Source organism: Pelmatolapia mariae, linkage group LG1, assembly GCF_036321145.2.
Source record: "Pelmatolapia mariae isolate MD_Pm_ZW linkage group LG1, Pm_UMD_F_2, whole genome shotgun sequence".
Classification (NCBI taxonomy): domain Eukaryota; kingdom Metazoa; phylum Chordata; class Actinopteri; order Cichliformes; family Cichlidae; genus Pelmatolapia; species Pelmatolapia mariae.
Window position 1 is genome coordinate 26,540,913 of NC_086227.1, and position 16,510 is coordinate 26,557,422.

At 40.8% G+C, this 16,510-nt stretch overlaps 1 protein-coding gene across 1 annotated transcript; it reads left to right on the forward strand.

Annotated features, from left to right (window-relative positions):
- Positions 1–3,674: 3,674 nt before the first annotated feature.
- On the forward strand, positions 3,675–15,784 carry smyd2a (SET and MYND domain containing 2a). The gene is made up of 12 exons (XM_063477381.1): positions 3,675–3,970; positions 5,529–5,592; positions 6,413–6,523; positions 7,173–7,233; positions 8,471–8,598; positions 9,569–9,636; positions 10,162–10,264; positions 10,354–10,464; positions 11,231–11,351; positions 11,466–11,640; positions 12,181–12,289; positions 13,284–15,784. Exons 1-12 carry the CDS (start codon positions 3,798–3,800, stop codon positions 13,365–13,367), a joined length of 1,308 nt encoding a protein of 435 aa, XP_063333451.1. The 5' UTR covers positions 3,675–3,797; the 3' UTR covers positions 13,368–15,784.
- The last annotated feature ends 726 nt before the right edge of the window (positions 15,785–16,510 follow it).

Genomic DNA, 16,510 nt, shown 5'->3' on the forward strand with positions numbered 1-16,510 from the left:
TAAGAGGTCAAAGGAGTTTGCAAAGAAAAGCGTCTGGACTTCTTTAAGTTGCTTGAAGACGTTTCACCTCTCATCCGAGAAGCTTCTTCAGTTCTAAGGTCAAATGGCCGAGAGTCCCAGATTTAAACCAAGTGGGAGTGTCCCCCCAAAAGAGGGACAAAGGACTCCCTGGTGATCCTCTAATCACATGAGCCAAGGTGTGAAAGCGGGTGTGGGACCTAATCAGCCAGGGTTTCGGGTGAGCTCATTGTGAAACCTGGCCCCACCCTGTCATGTGAATTCCTGAGGTCAGATGGCCCAAGATGTGAGTGGGCATTAAGGCGTCTGGGGAGGGAACTCAAAACTGGATTATAGATGGCAGACAGTTGGTGTCGTAAACCACCGCCTCTGTTCAAAGATGGTCGCTCACAGTGGACATAGATGGCCTCTTTCACTCTTTCAAACCATCTGTCCTCTCTGTCCAAAATGTGAACATTGGCATCCTCGAAAGAGTGACCTTTGTCCTTTAGATGGAGATGAACTGCTGAGTCTTGTCCTGTGGAGGTGGCTCTTCTATGTTGTGCCATGCGCTTGTGAAGTGGCTGTTTGGTCTCTCCAATGTAGAGGTCTGGGCATTCCTCGCTGCACTGTACAGCATACACCACGTTGTTAAGTCTGTGTTTTGGAGTTTTGTCTTTCAGGTGAACCAGTTTCTGTCTGAGTGTGTTGCTGGGTCTGAAGTACACTGGGATGTCGTGCTTGGAGAAAACTCTCCTGAGTTTCTCTGATACACCGGCTACATAGAGGATGACAACGTTGTTGCGTCTGTCTTTCTTATCCTCCCTCGCTGGTGTCTGATCTTCTTTTCTGTGTCTCTTTGCTGACTTTATGAACGCCCAGTTAGGATAACCGCATGTTTTGAGTGCTTCCTTTACGTGTGTGTGTTCCTTCTTTTTTCCCTCAGGCTTAGAGGGAACATGTTCTGCCCGGTGGTGTAGGGTCCTGATTACTCCAAGTTTGTGTTCCAGAGGGTGATGGGAGTCAAAGAGGAGGTACTGGTCCGTGTGTGTGGGCTTCCGGTAAACTTCGATGTTGAGGTTGCCATTTTCTTCAATGTGCACAGCGCAGTCCAGGAAAGGCAAACAGTTGTCCTTTGTGTCTTCCCTGGTGAACTTGATGTTTTTATCCACGGCGTTAATGTGCGCAGTGAAGGATTCCACTTCTTGTGTCTTGATTTTGACCCAGGTGTCATCTACATATCTGTACCAGTGGCTGGGTACTCTTCCTTTGAAAGAGCCAAGAGCCTTCCTTTCCACTTCCTCCATGTAAAGGTTGGCTACAATAGGTGACACGGGGGAGCCCATGGCACAGCCATGTTTTTGTCTGTAGAAGCCTTCGTTGTATTTGAAGTATGTTCTGGTAAGGCAGAGGTCTAACAGTGTGCAGATCTGATCGGGTGTGAAGTTGGTCCTGTCTTCCAAGGAGCTGTCTTCTTGTAGTCGTTTTCTGACAGTCTCCACTGCTTCCGTGGTGGGTATGCAAGTGAAGAGAGAGACTACATCAAAGGACACCATGGTTTCATCTGGGTCCAGGGTAAGTTTCTGGACCTTGTCGGTGAAGTCGGTGGAGTTCACCGACAAGGACATTGGGATGTCATGCAGGACAGCTACAAGAACCTGGGTATCCTACAAGCCAAATTGAACCATGACAAAGATGCACAAAGGTTAGCCACAGCCAAGTACCTCCAGAAGGTAAGACAGGTACTGAGAAGCCAGCTGAATGGTAGGAATAAGAGCCAAGTCATTAATACATAAGGTCATCAGATACCCACCTGAAATAATAAGACGTCCACAGGAAGAGATAGATGCTACTGATGTCAAGACACAAAAACTTGTCACAATGCACAGAGGTCTCCACCTGAAGTCCAGTCCAGTATCCCGAGGCTCTAAGAGCAACAGAAAGAGGGAGGGCAAGGATTAGTGCATGTCACTACAATCCAGGATGAAACATGACACATTTGCAAATAGATCAGGAAGATCTCCAAGAATGCTTCAAGCAGCTGAAGACGGATACTGATGAGGAACAGGAAGAGGAGCAATCATGGACAATCACGCCCTTGCGTGGGATGTATTATCGACAGAGAGAGGAAGTGGCTGACATCAAGAAATCCTACCAGTGGCTTAAGAAGTCAACTTTAAGGACAGTACAGAAGTTCTGATCACAAGCTAAGGACCAGATCTACCACAGCTGACAGGACCCAAGATATGCAAACTGTGCAATGGTCCCCTGGAGATTAGCATCAAGATCCAAGTTGGGACAGCATACACTGAGAGGCACAATTTAGTGGCTGGGATAGTCAGAGCGCCTCGCCTCTGTCAGTGCGCCCCAGGGCAGCTGTGGCTATGTAGCTTGCCATCACCAGTGTGTGAATGGGTGAATTACTGAATGTAGTGTAAAGCGCTTTGGGGTCCTTAGGGACTAAGTAAAGCACTATACAAATACAGGACATTTACCATAGTGTACAGGAACATCTGTGCCACATTTGGAATGAAAGTCCCCAAGTCCCAATGGGAAACCTCACTAAAGGTGGTTGAGAACAGCAGGACTAAGATCCTGTGGGACTTCCAGTTCCAGACAGACAAGCAGCTGCTGGCCAACCAACCAGACATGTTGGTGGTTGACAAGGAGCAGAAGACCACAGATTGATGTGGCAGTCCCAGTGGACAGCAACATCAGAAAAAAGGAGGACAGTAAAATAGAGAAGTACCAGGGGGTGAGGGAATAACTGGAGCAGATAGAAACATCAAAACAGAACAGGAAAAAAGAAAGTAAAGAACATGGCATTTCAAAGACACAGAAATGAGTGAGGTGTATGAGACAATTTACAATAAGTTAGTGGGTAATATTCGCTTGCTAAACTCCAATACATGCGATCGGAGTTGCATCAAATTATACTTTGTTTTTTCTTTAGATAAGGACTCATAATAAACTGCTCTATTCCTCTCTGACCATCTCATTTTTACAATTAAGCCTTCCCAACATTTCAGCATCCACATTTTCACTGTCAGAGTTTGAGATTCTTTCCAAAGCTTAAGGATTAGTGAGGTACAAGTAACTAGACCCACTATCAATACTCTTATTACACACTTATTCAGCTGTGGTAAAGGACCTCCATCTTCAAGGGGAGACATCTGTGGTGACGTTGGCAAATCAGACTTAAATCATTGGCCCATACAATCGAAATCATTGCTCTAAAAATGAAAAACTTTGGCGTATTTCCATAATGCATGCACATAAGTCCATCTTTCTGTCCTACATTTCCAGCATGACACATCTTTAATTAAACCAATTTCATGTAATCTGAAAGGAGCATAGTAATACCGATTAATAATTTTATCTTGAATAAATTTGCCCCTGGTATCCCTGATTAATTTTGGAAATAATGTTTTCCCATGACTCATTTTCAGATGCAGAGCCAACATCTTTTTCCCAGGTCCTCTTTGGTTTGTTGCTTTATGTTACATTGTTGAAAGTTTTAAATAAGACAGTATGGTGTAAGTGCTTTTATGCAGTTTGATTTTTCTTCTTATACGATCTGTAATTCACCAGATATATTTTTAAATATTCAAGCGTTTCACGACAGATGTGCAGCCGCACTGTCCTTACCGTCGCCTCTCCAGCAGGGGGCGATGGCAGTCGCTCCGGACACATGGAGGGGCAGGGAGGAAGAAGGAGCTCAGACAGAGGCTGATTAAAGCGGTCAGCAGTCACAGGTGGTGGTCTGTGTAAGGGACCGGAGAATCGTTACAAAATATACCATGAAGAACGAAGGCATAGAAGGGACGGAGAGGTTTCTGAGCCCGGATAAAGGCAGGGGCCTGCGGGCGGTGAGGCACTTCGCGGTGGGGGAGCTGGTGTTCGCGTGTCCTGCCTACTCCTATGTGCTGACCGTGAATGAGAGGGGAGCGCACTGTGAGCACTGCTTCACCAGGTAAAACTGCACCTCACCTCCCTCAAACAGCTGACAGAGCACCCCTGTAACAGGTAGCTACGAGCAGGCGCCTTCCTCTGTGAAAAGGAGAACTGAGTGGAGCGGGTAACGTCCAGTTCACCGCCAGCTAACCTCATTACAGCTACGTTAGCAGTTAAACCCCTGTGCACCTACTCAGCTGATTAAAGTGGGTCAGTGAGACGAGCCAGCTCACCTGACAGATGCTGCAGCTTTTGTTTGTAGCACTGCGGAGTCAAGAGAGTAAAACACGAGTGGATTTTAAAACGATACAGTGCTTTTTATGTACTGTGTATATACCCTATATAGTCTTAAATAGGTTATCAGTATTTACAGGTCGCATACTTGGTTAAAGGACCACTTGGTAAATTTACAGCCCTATTGATGCCATAGTATAACGTGTCTGCTTGTCTTATACAACACGTGCTCTGGGCACAGACCTGTAAAAGATCCTCACTTGTCCCACAAAGGACCGAGACCCCCAGAACGAACTACATCATGTTGTTTTTGTGTCTCCAGCTGTGCATGTGGCGGATGTCTGTATAATGTTGTGTGGCTTTGTGGTAATTTCCTCTCTACATGGGTGTATTGTGTCTCATAGTTATTATTTGTGTTTCTTAGAATTTTCTATTTAATTTAGATTTTTTGCACTATGTCTTGTCTTATTTGTTTTTTTTTTTTTGTCTTCGTTTATATTTGTTGTTTTGCAACTTTTTGGGGATTAATTGTGGAGGGTGGGAGGGACTGTGTCCATGCACACACTTGACAAAGCGCTGCCTTTGTAATATCAGACTGCCAAAGCTAGCACGTGTAACCGTGTAGGCTGTTGAGTGGCCTACAGCATTCAGAGAGCATCATGTGTAGGAGTGTGTAGGCACACTTTATCAAAAACATGACAGGAAATTAGATTCAGTTTAAGTTTAAAATCCCTTCACAACACTTTATAGCATTATATGAACTCACTCTCTGTGACACTCTTACTGACACACTTTCTTACACACACATGCGTCCTACCAAAGGAGCCATTAAAAGGTTTGTAGAGCATTGAAAGGTTAGGGTGCTAAATATAGGCGTCCGTGTGTCCCAAAAGAGGAGGAGCCGTGAGATGAGAAGTCAAGTCCAGGACAGGCGTGCACTGGAAGGCGTGTACGCGAGTGTGTATATTTGCCCCCGTGTTGCACCTTGTACCTTATCTGACATAATTAGTGAACTGAAAATGTTTGTAGACATTCCTGAGAATTTAATCTGAAATTCATATCCAATGCATGTGACCCAGATGTGATTAAAATTAAACTCTAAACATCTTTATGTTCCCTATTATGTCCCAGACGATAACAAACTGTCACGACCTTCTCGTTCAATATCAGGTTGAATTTTTATTATTGTCATTTTTTTTAAGAAGTTGAAGCCTGTCTCTATAAAGTTTATTCCAGTATCCACCATCCAGTTGTGTCATGGTGTTTCTTCGTGTAGTTTAAAAGAAAGTGTCCCTTTTACATACAGCAGTATCTGAATGTATTGCATCTTTGTGTCATTACAGGAGAGAAGACCTTTTTAAGTGTGGTAAATGTAAGCAGGCCTACTACTGCAATGTTGACTGTCAGGTAAGATGATCATTTTGGCCTTTTTAATGGAGATTTTGAAGTCTTTTTGTAAGTTTCAAAAGTCAGCTAAAGGAACTGACTAGGACTAGGTGTCAGTTGGTACTTTATGTTCAAAAAAGTGCTCCTTTGCTAGCTTAACATTAGCATGCTCTCTTGTGCAGCTGCCTGCAAAGAGCCAATAATGCATTAGCAGCATAATGCAGCTGTGTCTGTCCTGTAAGCAGTTTGCACTTTAACAGTGCTCTCTTATTCTTTAACGCAATAAAATTAATGACTGTATCTCCACTCCAACATTTTCCTTCCCTGCACATCAACTAACATCAGTGCAGGACCAACAGAGGCTCCAGTTAGATGTTTTCTATTTGTCCATCATGAAGAACCTTTGTAAGACAAGTAGCAACATAACTGCAGCTGTAATGTGATTGTTGAATTTAGTGTAGTAATATATTACATTACTGAGTTATTGACAAATGTAATGTGACTGCAGGAATGCGTGACTTTGGAGAGTGTTACACCGAGCACTGTGTATGACAGTCACTGTTTTCTTAACAATGCACTGTATCCTCTTTCTAACTCTGTTTAGTTCTAGTGTGATGGTACAAATCAAACTCTGTACACTGCAGTAAAATACAGACAGAGACAGAATGGTGTTTGCCTCGGTCATTAATTTATCAGTGATTTACTCTTTGATAACAGAAATGTCCGTTTAATTCTCCTTTTCTTTGCTGTCTTAATTTTGCGTATCCTGTTGTTTTTCCTTTTATAACACTTATTCAGAAAAGGATAATTTACTACTTACTGTGTTTGTGTGTTTTCACAGAGAGGTGATTGGCCCATGCACAAGCTGGAGTGTGTAGCGATGTGTTCCTACGGGGAAAACTGGTGTCCATCAGAAACGGTCAGACTGGTGGCAAGAATCATCATGAAACAGGTGAAGTGACACAAAGAAGCAGGAGAATTAATGTTTCAGTATCCAGAGAGTACTCAGAGATGAACACTAAAATGAAAAAGGAAAAAAAAACTATGAGAAATATGGATGTTCTCTACATATTATGACATAACAAAAATAAAGAGTTATGGCTAAGACGCCGTAATTACCATTTGGATGAATAACACAGCAAGAAGAGGAAGGAGCAACAAGCAAACCTTAAAATAAATATCTGAGTGAAATATGATCTGGGTCTTCATAATAATCTGACTTGACTCATCACTTTAATTTACATAGTTTTCCATGCGCAGTGTAATCACACATGTAGTTTAGATTAAAATGAACAGTCGTTGTGCAGTGTTAACACGGCCTTCTTGTGTTGTAATTTGACCACAGCGTTTAAATGTAGGTCTTATCTTGGTTGATAACAATGCTCATGAACACTGCTGTCCCTGAGCTATGCTTGGAAGCTGCTGTATTACCATAAAGATCTTTAATGTCTAAACTCAGCTGAACATTTATACCAGAACTGTCTGCAGGTAATTTAATTCAGCATAAAGGGAAAATTAAGTTTAGTTTATATCGTTACATCATTGTGCGATCGCTATGATTCAGTTTTGTTTTTTTTTCATTAAACACTGTCGTTTTGCAGAGAGCCACAACAGAGCGAACTCCCTCAGAAAGGCTGCTACTGCTTAAAGAGTTTGAAGCTCGTAAGTTAACGTGTGTGTTTGTGTGTGAGTGTGAATACATAAGCATACACTTTAGTTACACATTCATGCACTTTTAGTTACACTGTGTGTGTGTGTGTGTGCGCAATCTATCTATGTCTCTGCAGTTGTGGCAGTGTGTCTATTAATATCCTCAGCTGTAGCCTCCAGTCCTGGTTCTGTCGCTTTCATTCACTCCAAGTGTGCAGAGCACTGGGGACCTAAATCCCAAGCTTCTGGCTTCTGTAATTTCATGTTCTCTCCCCTCCTTTAACAACTACTGCCACTGTGCCCTTGAGCAGTAAACTCATCTATCGTCACTGGGAAACTGTGATTATGCTGAGATGCACTTATCTGTTAATATAACTCAGTTTTAGCTCATAATTAAGAAGCTAAACTCTGCTGAGCCTGTTTTTGAGCAGCAAGATTTACAGGGTATTTTTGTTTCTGTTTTCTGCAGTTGATCTAACTGCTTTACTAATGTGCAACTTTCAGGTTTTAATGAAGCTGAAAACACAGTGAAACAGGTCCCATTGGTCGTAATCTCACACATGCACGAGCTTTGGTTTCCCCGACGTGCCAACAAACGGTTTCCTGTGCTCCATTTGGGATTATTATTTAGTCTGAACTGTTGTTTCCGGCTCAGATGTGTCACCACAGGATTGTTAGAGAATTAACCTTCATACCTGTCCCTCATGCGAACCAAACAAATGGTTGGCCAGCTGCTGCCTGCTGCTACTCGTCTGTGTCTGAGTGGGTTTGTGTGATTGGCAAAGACAGATGGCTCGGAGTGGTGCTGTGTTTAACACTTACTAACACTGAAGTGTTCTCATCTGCTTACAGTTTGGAACCAGATTATTATTATTTTTTTAATCATCAGTTTAATGCATATATTTCTTTGTAATTGGAAAAAAGATCAAATGTTTTGCAAGAGGTCCAGTGTAACTGAATGGTCAGATGTTATATTGATATTTACGTTTTGCTGACTTAAATATCAATCTTTAAGTCAGCTGCTTTTTCACTTACTTTTCCTGCCAATGAGACACAGCTCAGCAGTACATGTTTATTATTTACATGTTTGGTTCTCACTTTTAAATAAATGTTATCTCAGTGATTTTAAGCCCAACGTCTGGTTTGTTATATTGTCAGTTGCTTTTCATGTAATTATTTTTTCTCACTTCTTCCTCTTTGTCAGCCCTTTGTCCCTTTTTATTCTTTTTAATCTGTTTGTCTTTGACAGATTTAGATAAGATGGACAGTGAAAAGGAGGAGATGAACCAGACAGACATAGCAGCGCTGCATCACTTCTACTCCCGACACATCAGTAACCTTCCTGATGAACAGGCTCTCACAGAGCTATTTGCACAGGTATCAATGAAGAAACACCAGAAGGCTGTTTGAGTTGTCAGTGAACCAATGGATCCAAAAACTAAAATGGCATGGCGGCGCCACTGCAGTGTTTACCTTTATTGCTGAGACTGCTACATCAGCCATTCCCTGCCCTCAGTCGGCATTATTTTCCATTATTTTTATGGTACTAAACATATTTCTGCATGACATCACTACACTGCACTGGTTTGCCTTTTTGACAGTCAACAGTGCAGAGAGACTGGAAACATGCAGCACAGCTGGTCTCAAATGGTGGAGATTCAGGTTACAGTTAGTGGTGTGCACTTTAACCTGGACACCCTGACGCATTGTTTCCAACCAAACAGATGCAGCTGCCCTGTTTCTTGGCTGCTTTGGTGAGCTTATACATAGAACCACACTTAGTACTGATCATATAGATTGTGGTTATTTTAAAACAGCAGAGACTTTAACAGTCATTTTAAATGAATTTGTACCTTGTTCATATGGGAGCGCTTTTCCCAAACACCTGATAATCCATACTTGAACACTAGCTTAAAATCAGTTGATTTCAAGTCTTCTCCCACTAAGAATCTTTATTTCATACTGTTTGGGGGTTAGGGGAACTTGGAACCATTTCTTCATCTTTCAGCCCTCGCTCTATTCCCAGTTGTCCTGCACTTGTAAGCAGAAAGACATAAAGGAGTGTATGTTTGTTTTAACTAGGCTCTGTATCACACGCCCACTGATTCTTTGCCGTTTAACTCTGCAGCTTTGAGCGCTTTAATTTGATCTGTCTGGCAGTGGGCTGTCTCCCACCCCTTCAAGCTACATCAATGGAAACAACCTCTTTGGCCTGTTATCACACAGCTGCATTTAATCTCCACTACCAGAATTTCCTCCTCCTCACTGGAGTGGGTGGCATGGCACAGCCGAGGCTGATGCAAGTTGTGTTTTCGTATTGCTGAACCCTGCTTTTGTTTTTCTTCAGGTTAATTGTAATGGTTTTACCATAGAGGACGAGGAACTCTCACATCTGGGATCAGCTGTTTTTCCCGAGTAAGTAGCTAACATGTCGTCATCATTCAGTGCTCTGTTCATTCATCGGGTTTGTGCGCTGTGTGGACACTTTAGGAGATTAAATTCAAAATAAATTCCTCTTTTCATTCCCCTGAATATCTCATCCCACTTTCTCAGTGACAGTTTTCCTCAGAGAGGTTTATATATTTATAGAACACTTTATTTATTTTGTCTGCTTATTTCATGCTATGTGAAGTGTGTACAAGCAACTGTTTATGGTCATTTTACGTATTACTACTTCATAGCTGACAACAATTCTACCAAGAGATATCTGATCAGCCACTAAAATACCATAAAAACTTGGAAAAGTAAATAGTGCTCACACTAAATATTGATTTGGCTGCCTTTTTGAATACAGTTTACAAAAAATAAAAGTATTCATGGCAAAACTGCATGTGATACCCCACAGAGCTGTAGTACCAGTGTCACAAAGCTGCTAAATCTAGTGTTTTATCAGTGTCTTTTTAATTTTACAGCTTTTCTCTCACTCCTTCTTCCTTCCAGTGTAGCACTGATGAATCATAGCTGTAGTCCCAATGTCATAGTGACCTACAAAGGCACAGTAGCTGAGGTCAGAGCTGTTAAAGAGATAAACCCTGGAGAAGAGGCAAGTAAATACATCATTTTGAAACCTTCAATTACAGAAGTGTAAAAGTCTCTTATTATAGGTTGTTTTTGTCATCTCTCTCTGTGTAGATATTTAACAGCTACATAGACCTGCTCTACCCTACAGAGGACAGGAAGGAGAGGTTGCTGGATTCCTATTTTTTCACATGCCAGTGTACAGAGTGCACCTCCAGGTCTAAGGTACTGTGGGTTTATCTCTTAGGAGCGCATACATTTTTGATATCTTGAATGGGACTTTGGTACCAACAAACAATTTAGTTAGTTTGAGAACTAAAACAGCAAGTACATTATCTGGGTCAGTTATTAGCTGTGTGTTGGGGAAATGCAGCAGGATCATTGTCCTCATTGTGCCAACCTGTGCTTCCTCCCACCTTTGTTTCAAACGCCATCTTACACTGTCAGAGATGTGGTGGCTGTGTCCCAGTTCCACATTATAAACTAGTGTACTGTATGGGTACTAATGCAGTCTTTTGTTTATATGCGTCAGTCTTCATAGCATGTTCTGTTTAGAATAGAATTGGTACTTGGCATGTGACAAGATGGTTTTGCATCATTTTGACTTCTGCACATTTTTACATTTGGAATGAAATCTGAAAGTTTCAGAAAAACTTAAATCCCTCCTTAGGTTTTCTTTTTTTCTTTTTTGGTTTTACTGGAATTGCCTTTTAATAATATACAACTGTAATTAGCTTACTTTATGCACTGCATTATGAAACAGTGACTTAATGTGGTGCTCTAAAATCCAAGCAGATCTACTGGTTAATGCATACTGAGATATTTGTGTGTCTAATTTAGTTTCTTTCCCAGTGTAAGTGATGCTGTTGTCAGACAGTACAGCTGTTTATATTTGGTACTCTTATGTTTTAACATAACTTCCCCCAAAGACTGTCTTGTATAAGATGCAATGTTATAAAACTCTGTATTATTTTTTTCACTCTGTCTTTAGGACAAGGCAAAAATGGAGATCAGGAAGCTGAATCCTCCGCCAGAACCTGAGGAAATCCGATCCATGGTCCGTTATGCCAAAAATGTCATCGAAGAATTCAGGCGTGCCAAACACTACAAAAATATCCTTCTCTTATTATAATATATTCACGTCTTTCTCCTGATCTCTGACAGCTTTGCTGCCTCCTCTTCTTACGCTGCCTTTTCTGTGTCATTATTTCTTGACTCTCTTGCACCCCCCAGTGAGCTGCTAGAAATGTGTGAGCTCAGCCTGGAGAAGATGGGAGCTATATTTGCAGACACAAATGTCTACATGCTGCACATGATGTATCAGGCCATGGGGGTGTGCCTGTACATGCAGGACTGGGATGGCGCTATGAGCTATGGAGAGAAGATCGTTCAACCATACAGGTAAATCGATCTGTTGGAAATTCAGGTCATAAAGACTAGATTAATTCAATCACTGTCTACAATGGTACATTATAATTTGTAACTGTATCAAAGTTGTTTTCGTCTTGTAAGCCCTGCACTATAAGAGTCTTGGAAATAAAGCAGACACTTTTTTCCTCTCTTTCTCTGATTGGATCTTACCAGTTGCTATGGGTCTTTCTTGATTTGTCACCTTAACTAAGTTATCCACTCCCATAACCACCTTTTACTCTTATTCCTTTAAGCTGGGTACATGTCATGCCCTTCCACTTTCCACTGTGATATTTAAATAGCTGGGTGATCCGTCAAACTGTATCTCACTTTGTGACCTTTTGTTACTTTAAAGTGTGCAGACGTCTGGAGAAATTTAAGGGCTTCTTTAAGACACAGTAGTCTATTTTAACCTTTCAAAACAATAAGTAAACTGTACCAAAAATGTGGATTTAACTTTTTTTTTTGTTGAACTTTTATCGTATACGATGATGTTTTCAGCTCATTTTGATGATTATGTTCTTTCTGCAGTGTTCACTATCCAGCGTATTCCCTGAATGTGGCGTCTATGTATCTGAAACTAGGGCGTCTGTATTTGGGGCTCGAGAAGAAGACACAAGGAGTAAAAGCTCTGAAGAAGGTGAATACATGTATAAATATTTGGTGTATTAAAAGATAAATTGCGTAAGCAGTTGGCTGCAAAAGCATTTGAAATGCAACAAGCGACCACAGAGAGACCAATGAGTGGACAGTTGTTCATTCTTTGTCCTGTTTTTGTGTCTTATGAGCGTCTCTGCATGTACTAGAACTAAGTCAGGGTGGAACTGGAGTAGACATAGTCCCGTGAGCAACTAAGTGAACCTCATGATTCAGTGGCCTCTTGAGCGATGTTTAACAGTGGTAACCTGAAGTAAGGAATTTGAACCCACTGTGTTACAGTGTTGCTTGAGGTTTGTGGACATTTGTTTTTTGCACAGCTCTCTTAAGGTCCCTGCACAGCATTCCAGGTTGAGATTTGCTGCTGTGCTTGGAATCATTGTCCTGTTTCATGACGGTCTGATAGTAAGGCTTTGACTGTTGGGCAGATGGTCTCACATATGACTCTAGAATACGTTGGTATATGTAAGAGTCACAGTCAACTCGGAGACCGCAAGGTGCCCTGGTCCTCTAGCTTGTGGGTGCAAATAATCACCCTTTCTCCAACCATACTTGTTCATTTTATTTCTGAGTGTACTTTAGCATTTAACATGCTACCTGGGGTCTGTAGCATCTGAGCCATATAGCTCCTAGGTTTTTTGCAGTTTCGCTGAGCAGTGAATGGTCTGACTTCTGGTGAATTTGAAAGGACCTACACTCCTGGGAAGATCACTCCAGACCAGCAAACTACCAAAACTATTTGTTTTATAGACGCAGCCACACTTGTTCATCATCAGTTAATCAAGTACAATTGAGCAGCAGGACCTGGCTGCTACTTACCCTCTTAAATCTAGTGGAAGCAGTAAACGTTTTGATACATTGATTTTAACTTTGGTGTCTAAAGCTACATCACCGTATTGACATTCAAATACTATTACATTCAACATTTGATCAGCTGTCAAGGCAAGCGTGCATCTAATCTGTTTTTCTGTCTTCAGGCTCTCGCTGTCATGGAGGTGGCTCATGGAAAAGATCACCATTATGTAGCTGAAGTCAAACGTGAAATTGAGGAGCAGAAGTAAAGAAAGAGGTGCTGAAGGAGCAAAAAGAGTAACGAGAAGGAGCAAAAAGAGTAACGAGAGTCCGCAATGAGGGACCTCTCCAAAAGCAGCAGCAACAAAATACACATCACAAATGCATGGCATGCATTGTTTACCTCTTCAGTTTTTAAATATTTTTGTTCACTCCGTTTCTTCTGCTTCTCTGTGAGCAGTCTTCACTCCTCAACTCATGGATGAGGACCACGTTTTGTATCTACAGCCGCCTACTTCCTGTCAGACCTGGATAAAAAATGGAGACAAATTGGGGTTACATTGTTTAAATGAGAGGAATATAGCATCTGATTTTGTTTCTCATCCAAACTTGAACTACATTTAAAATGTTGGTTTTGGTTTCTTTTCATACATTGAATAAAAACAAAATCCCATCAGTGGGAAGATGAAAACATTTTTTTTAATGCAGCCTTTCTTAAGATACAAAGCTTTTGTGACTGGTCTATTTTCTGAAGCCCAATTTTATTTTTTGTCCTTTTCCTGGTGAGTCTGATTCATTCACTGTTTTGTGGACCTGTCAGTCAACGGTTTCCTATCTTTTTCTTTGGCGGCAGTTATGGCTACACAGCGTCGCCCCGGGGCAGTTGTTCATGATTTAAAATTTTGTACAAAAAAGTGAACAGTTGTTGCTCACAGCTGATGCATTTTTAAATCCTCAGATATTCTGGCTTCTTTCGTTCATGTCTAAACTGTGAAAATGTGACCATGCATCATGTACTCTGTAGCCCCAGAGAGGAGAATGCAAAGAACTATTCCTTAATGAATAACAAGTATCTTTTGCTCGTTTAAAAGAAGCAGGAAGTGTTGCATGTTTGACTGTTCATGTTTTCTTTGTGTGTGGCTTTTTTTTTTTTCTTTTCTGTGTCTTCTACTGGGGCTTGTTGACCAAATAGGCCACAGGTTAAACTGGCAAGGAACCAGCTATTCAGTCTGTTCAGTGTATCATTAAATTGGGGTGCTGATATGTGACCAGTTTGCCTCTTAAGTCACAGTGAAGACATTGGTACTATGATCCTGGATCAGAGTCCCTTTGCTCTCAGGAATAAAAGGGGGCAGCATAGTAGCTTTTATTGCCTTTTTGTCAAGAGATGCATTATTGAACTTTGTTGGTATTTTCTTCTTCCAGAAGCAGCATCGATGCAGAAATTACCTATACAGTTGTAGACAGGATGGTAAAATACACTATTATTGTAAAAGCTATACACCCTGCTATCTTAAAGTAGAGGGTGTCATCCTTAACTTTTACACTTGGTGTAATATTTCATACAAAGAGAAGTGCATCTTTTAATCTAATTTGTGCACACTTGTAAGCTAATTCAAATCATAGTTTAAAACCGATTGTAACAGTTCCACATTTTAGGAAGTGCTACCTTTAGCAAGAATGTGTCTTAAAAACGTCTGTGGGTCATTCAAACAGTAGTTGGAGTTTAACAAACCCCCAAATGGGAGCTGTTACAGATCACAAAACTGTAGTTCTGCTTTAGGGTTGACTAAAATGAATAGAAATACTAGGTGGCTCTATTTAAGGTGTGTTGTTGGGAGGAAGACTTAAAAAAAGAATTAATGCAAAGATTATCACCAGGGCCTTTGTTGCACTCAGATTTTGTATTGTTTTTGTGACACAATGATGTCAAATGGCAAAAATGTAAGCACATTTTATTTCATTTAAGCAGTTTAAGCAAGTGGACGCTTGGCCTTGCTGCCGTCTTCATTTTGCACTGCCAGAACCGATTCAGTTCTGTCGTTCTTTAAATGCATGTAGCTTCACTCTATCTCGTTTACTATGGAAACAGTTTAATGCTTAACATAAAGGTGGCGTACTGACAGTTGGAAATAAACCATTTTGAAAGTCATTTTTGTAGCAAGCTGTGCAAATGTGACTCTGTCACCTGCAAAAATGCATCTAAAAGGTGCCTGCCTTACAGTTTTGCCTTGGTAACCCAAAAACACAGTTTGAGTAATTTCACCTTCTTTATTTTTGTCTTACTGCTAAAAGAAATACACAATGTAAAGATGGGTTGTAGGCTTGTTTGCACAGGTCAGTAACCTATGTATCTAAACTTTCTATTGGCCAGAATTGAGCATTGTGTTTAATTTTGGTCAAAGACTCCGAAAATACCGTTATATATTTTGTGTTTTTACTCTGTCAGTAAAGATAAAACCTGTGGCACCAATATTGAAACAGCATGTAAGCCAGGCAAAGGGTAATTGGAAGGCCACCTGCACACTGTTTTCTCTTCTTTCTGTAATGAACTGTTATCTTTATCAGGCATGAATATTATTCTATTGGAATGCATAATTGAAGAAAATCAGAGCCTCTGGCTCTTTCTGTACCGTGTCAGTGGAAATCAATAAATGACAGTATCACACTTTGTTCTGTATTCTAACATTTTCTTCTGAATCTTTTTTTTTAAGCAGCACATCTAAAGCTACATGTCCTGATTGCGTAAAGAAAGCAGATATGTTAACAGAAGTGACTAATCTGATTCATAGAACAGACGCTGGCCTGTCTGTGGAAGCAGTAGTGCTAAAGGTGAGCAGTGTGGTGCAAGTTAGACTAAAAGCTTTTTTCCAGTAGAAATCTTTGTTGAATTTGTCTTTTATTTGAGGACTAGGCTAAAAACTTTACCTGGTATGAAGCTGTGGCATCTAGGTTAGGTTAGAAATACTGCTAGACATATTTCTTTTAGAATTTGGGTTTTTTAAAAAGATTTTGTTTAGAAAGAACTGAACTGATACTTTTCAAGTCACAATATATATGATGAGTACCAGTCAGGTTTCAGAACCAACCATAGCACAGAAACGGCTCTTACAAATGACAAGAAGATCAACAGTGATTGATCTGCAGGTCATCTTTGTTCACTGCTGCCTTCAACACTGCTCACCATGACATTTTAACTCAAAGGTTTTATTATTCAGCTGATTTAACAGGTCAGGTTCTGAGCTGATTCTCATCACATCTGTAGGATATTAGATTCTGTGTCTATGTTAGTAGTTTTAGATATGCCGAAATTATTCAAACAGGTGTTCCTCAAGGATCAGTACTTGGTCCATTACTCTTTAACCTTTACTTGTTCCTACATGGTACTGTCATAAATAATCATAATATATTC

Bases quoted from the DNA above. Each gene is read 5' to 3' on its own strand.
- smyd2a (XM_063477381.1), top strand. From the start codon at position 3,798: ATGAAGAACGAAGGCATAGAAGGGACGGAGAGGTTTCTGAGCCCGGAT. The intron at 7,234-8,470 runs GTAAGTTAACGT...TGTCTTTGACAG, and splicing joins GCTTAAAGAGTTTGAAGCTC to ATTTAGATAAGATGGACAGT. The intron at 9,637-10,161 runs GTAAGTAGCTAA...TCTTCCTTCCAG, and splicing joins GGATCAGCTGTTTTTCCCGA to TGTAGCACTGATGAATCATA.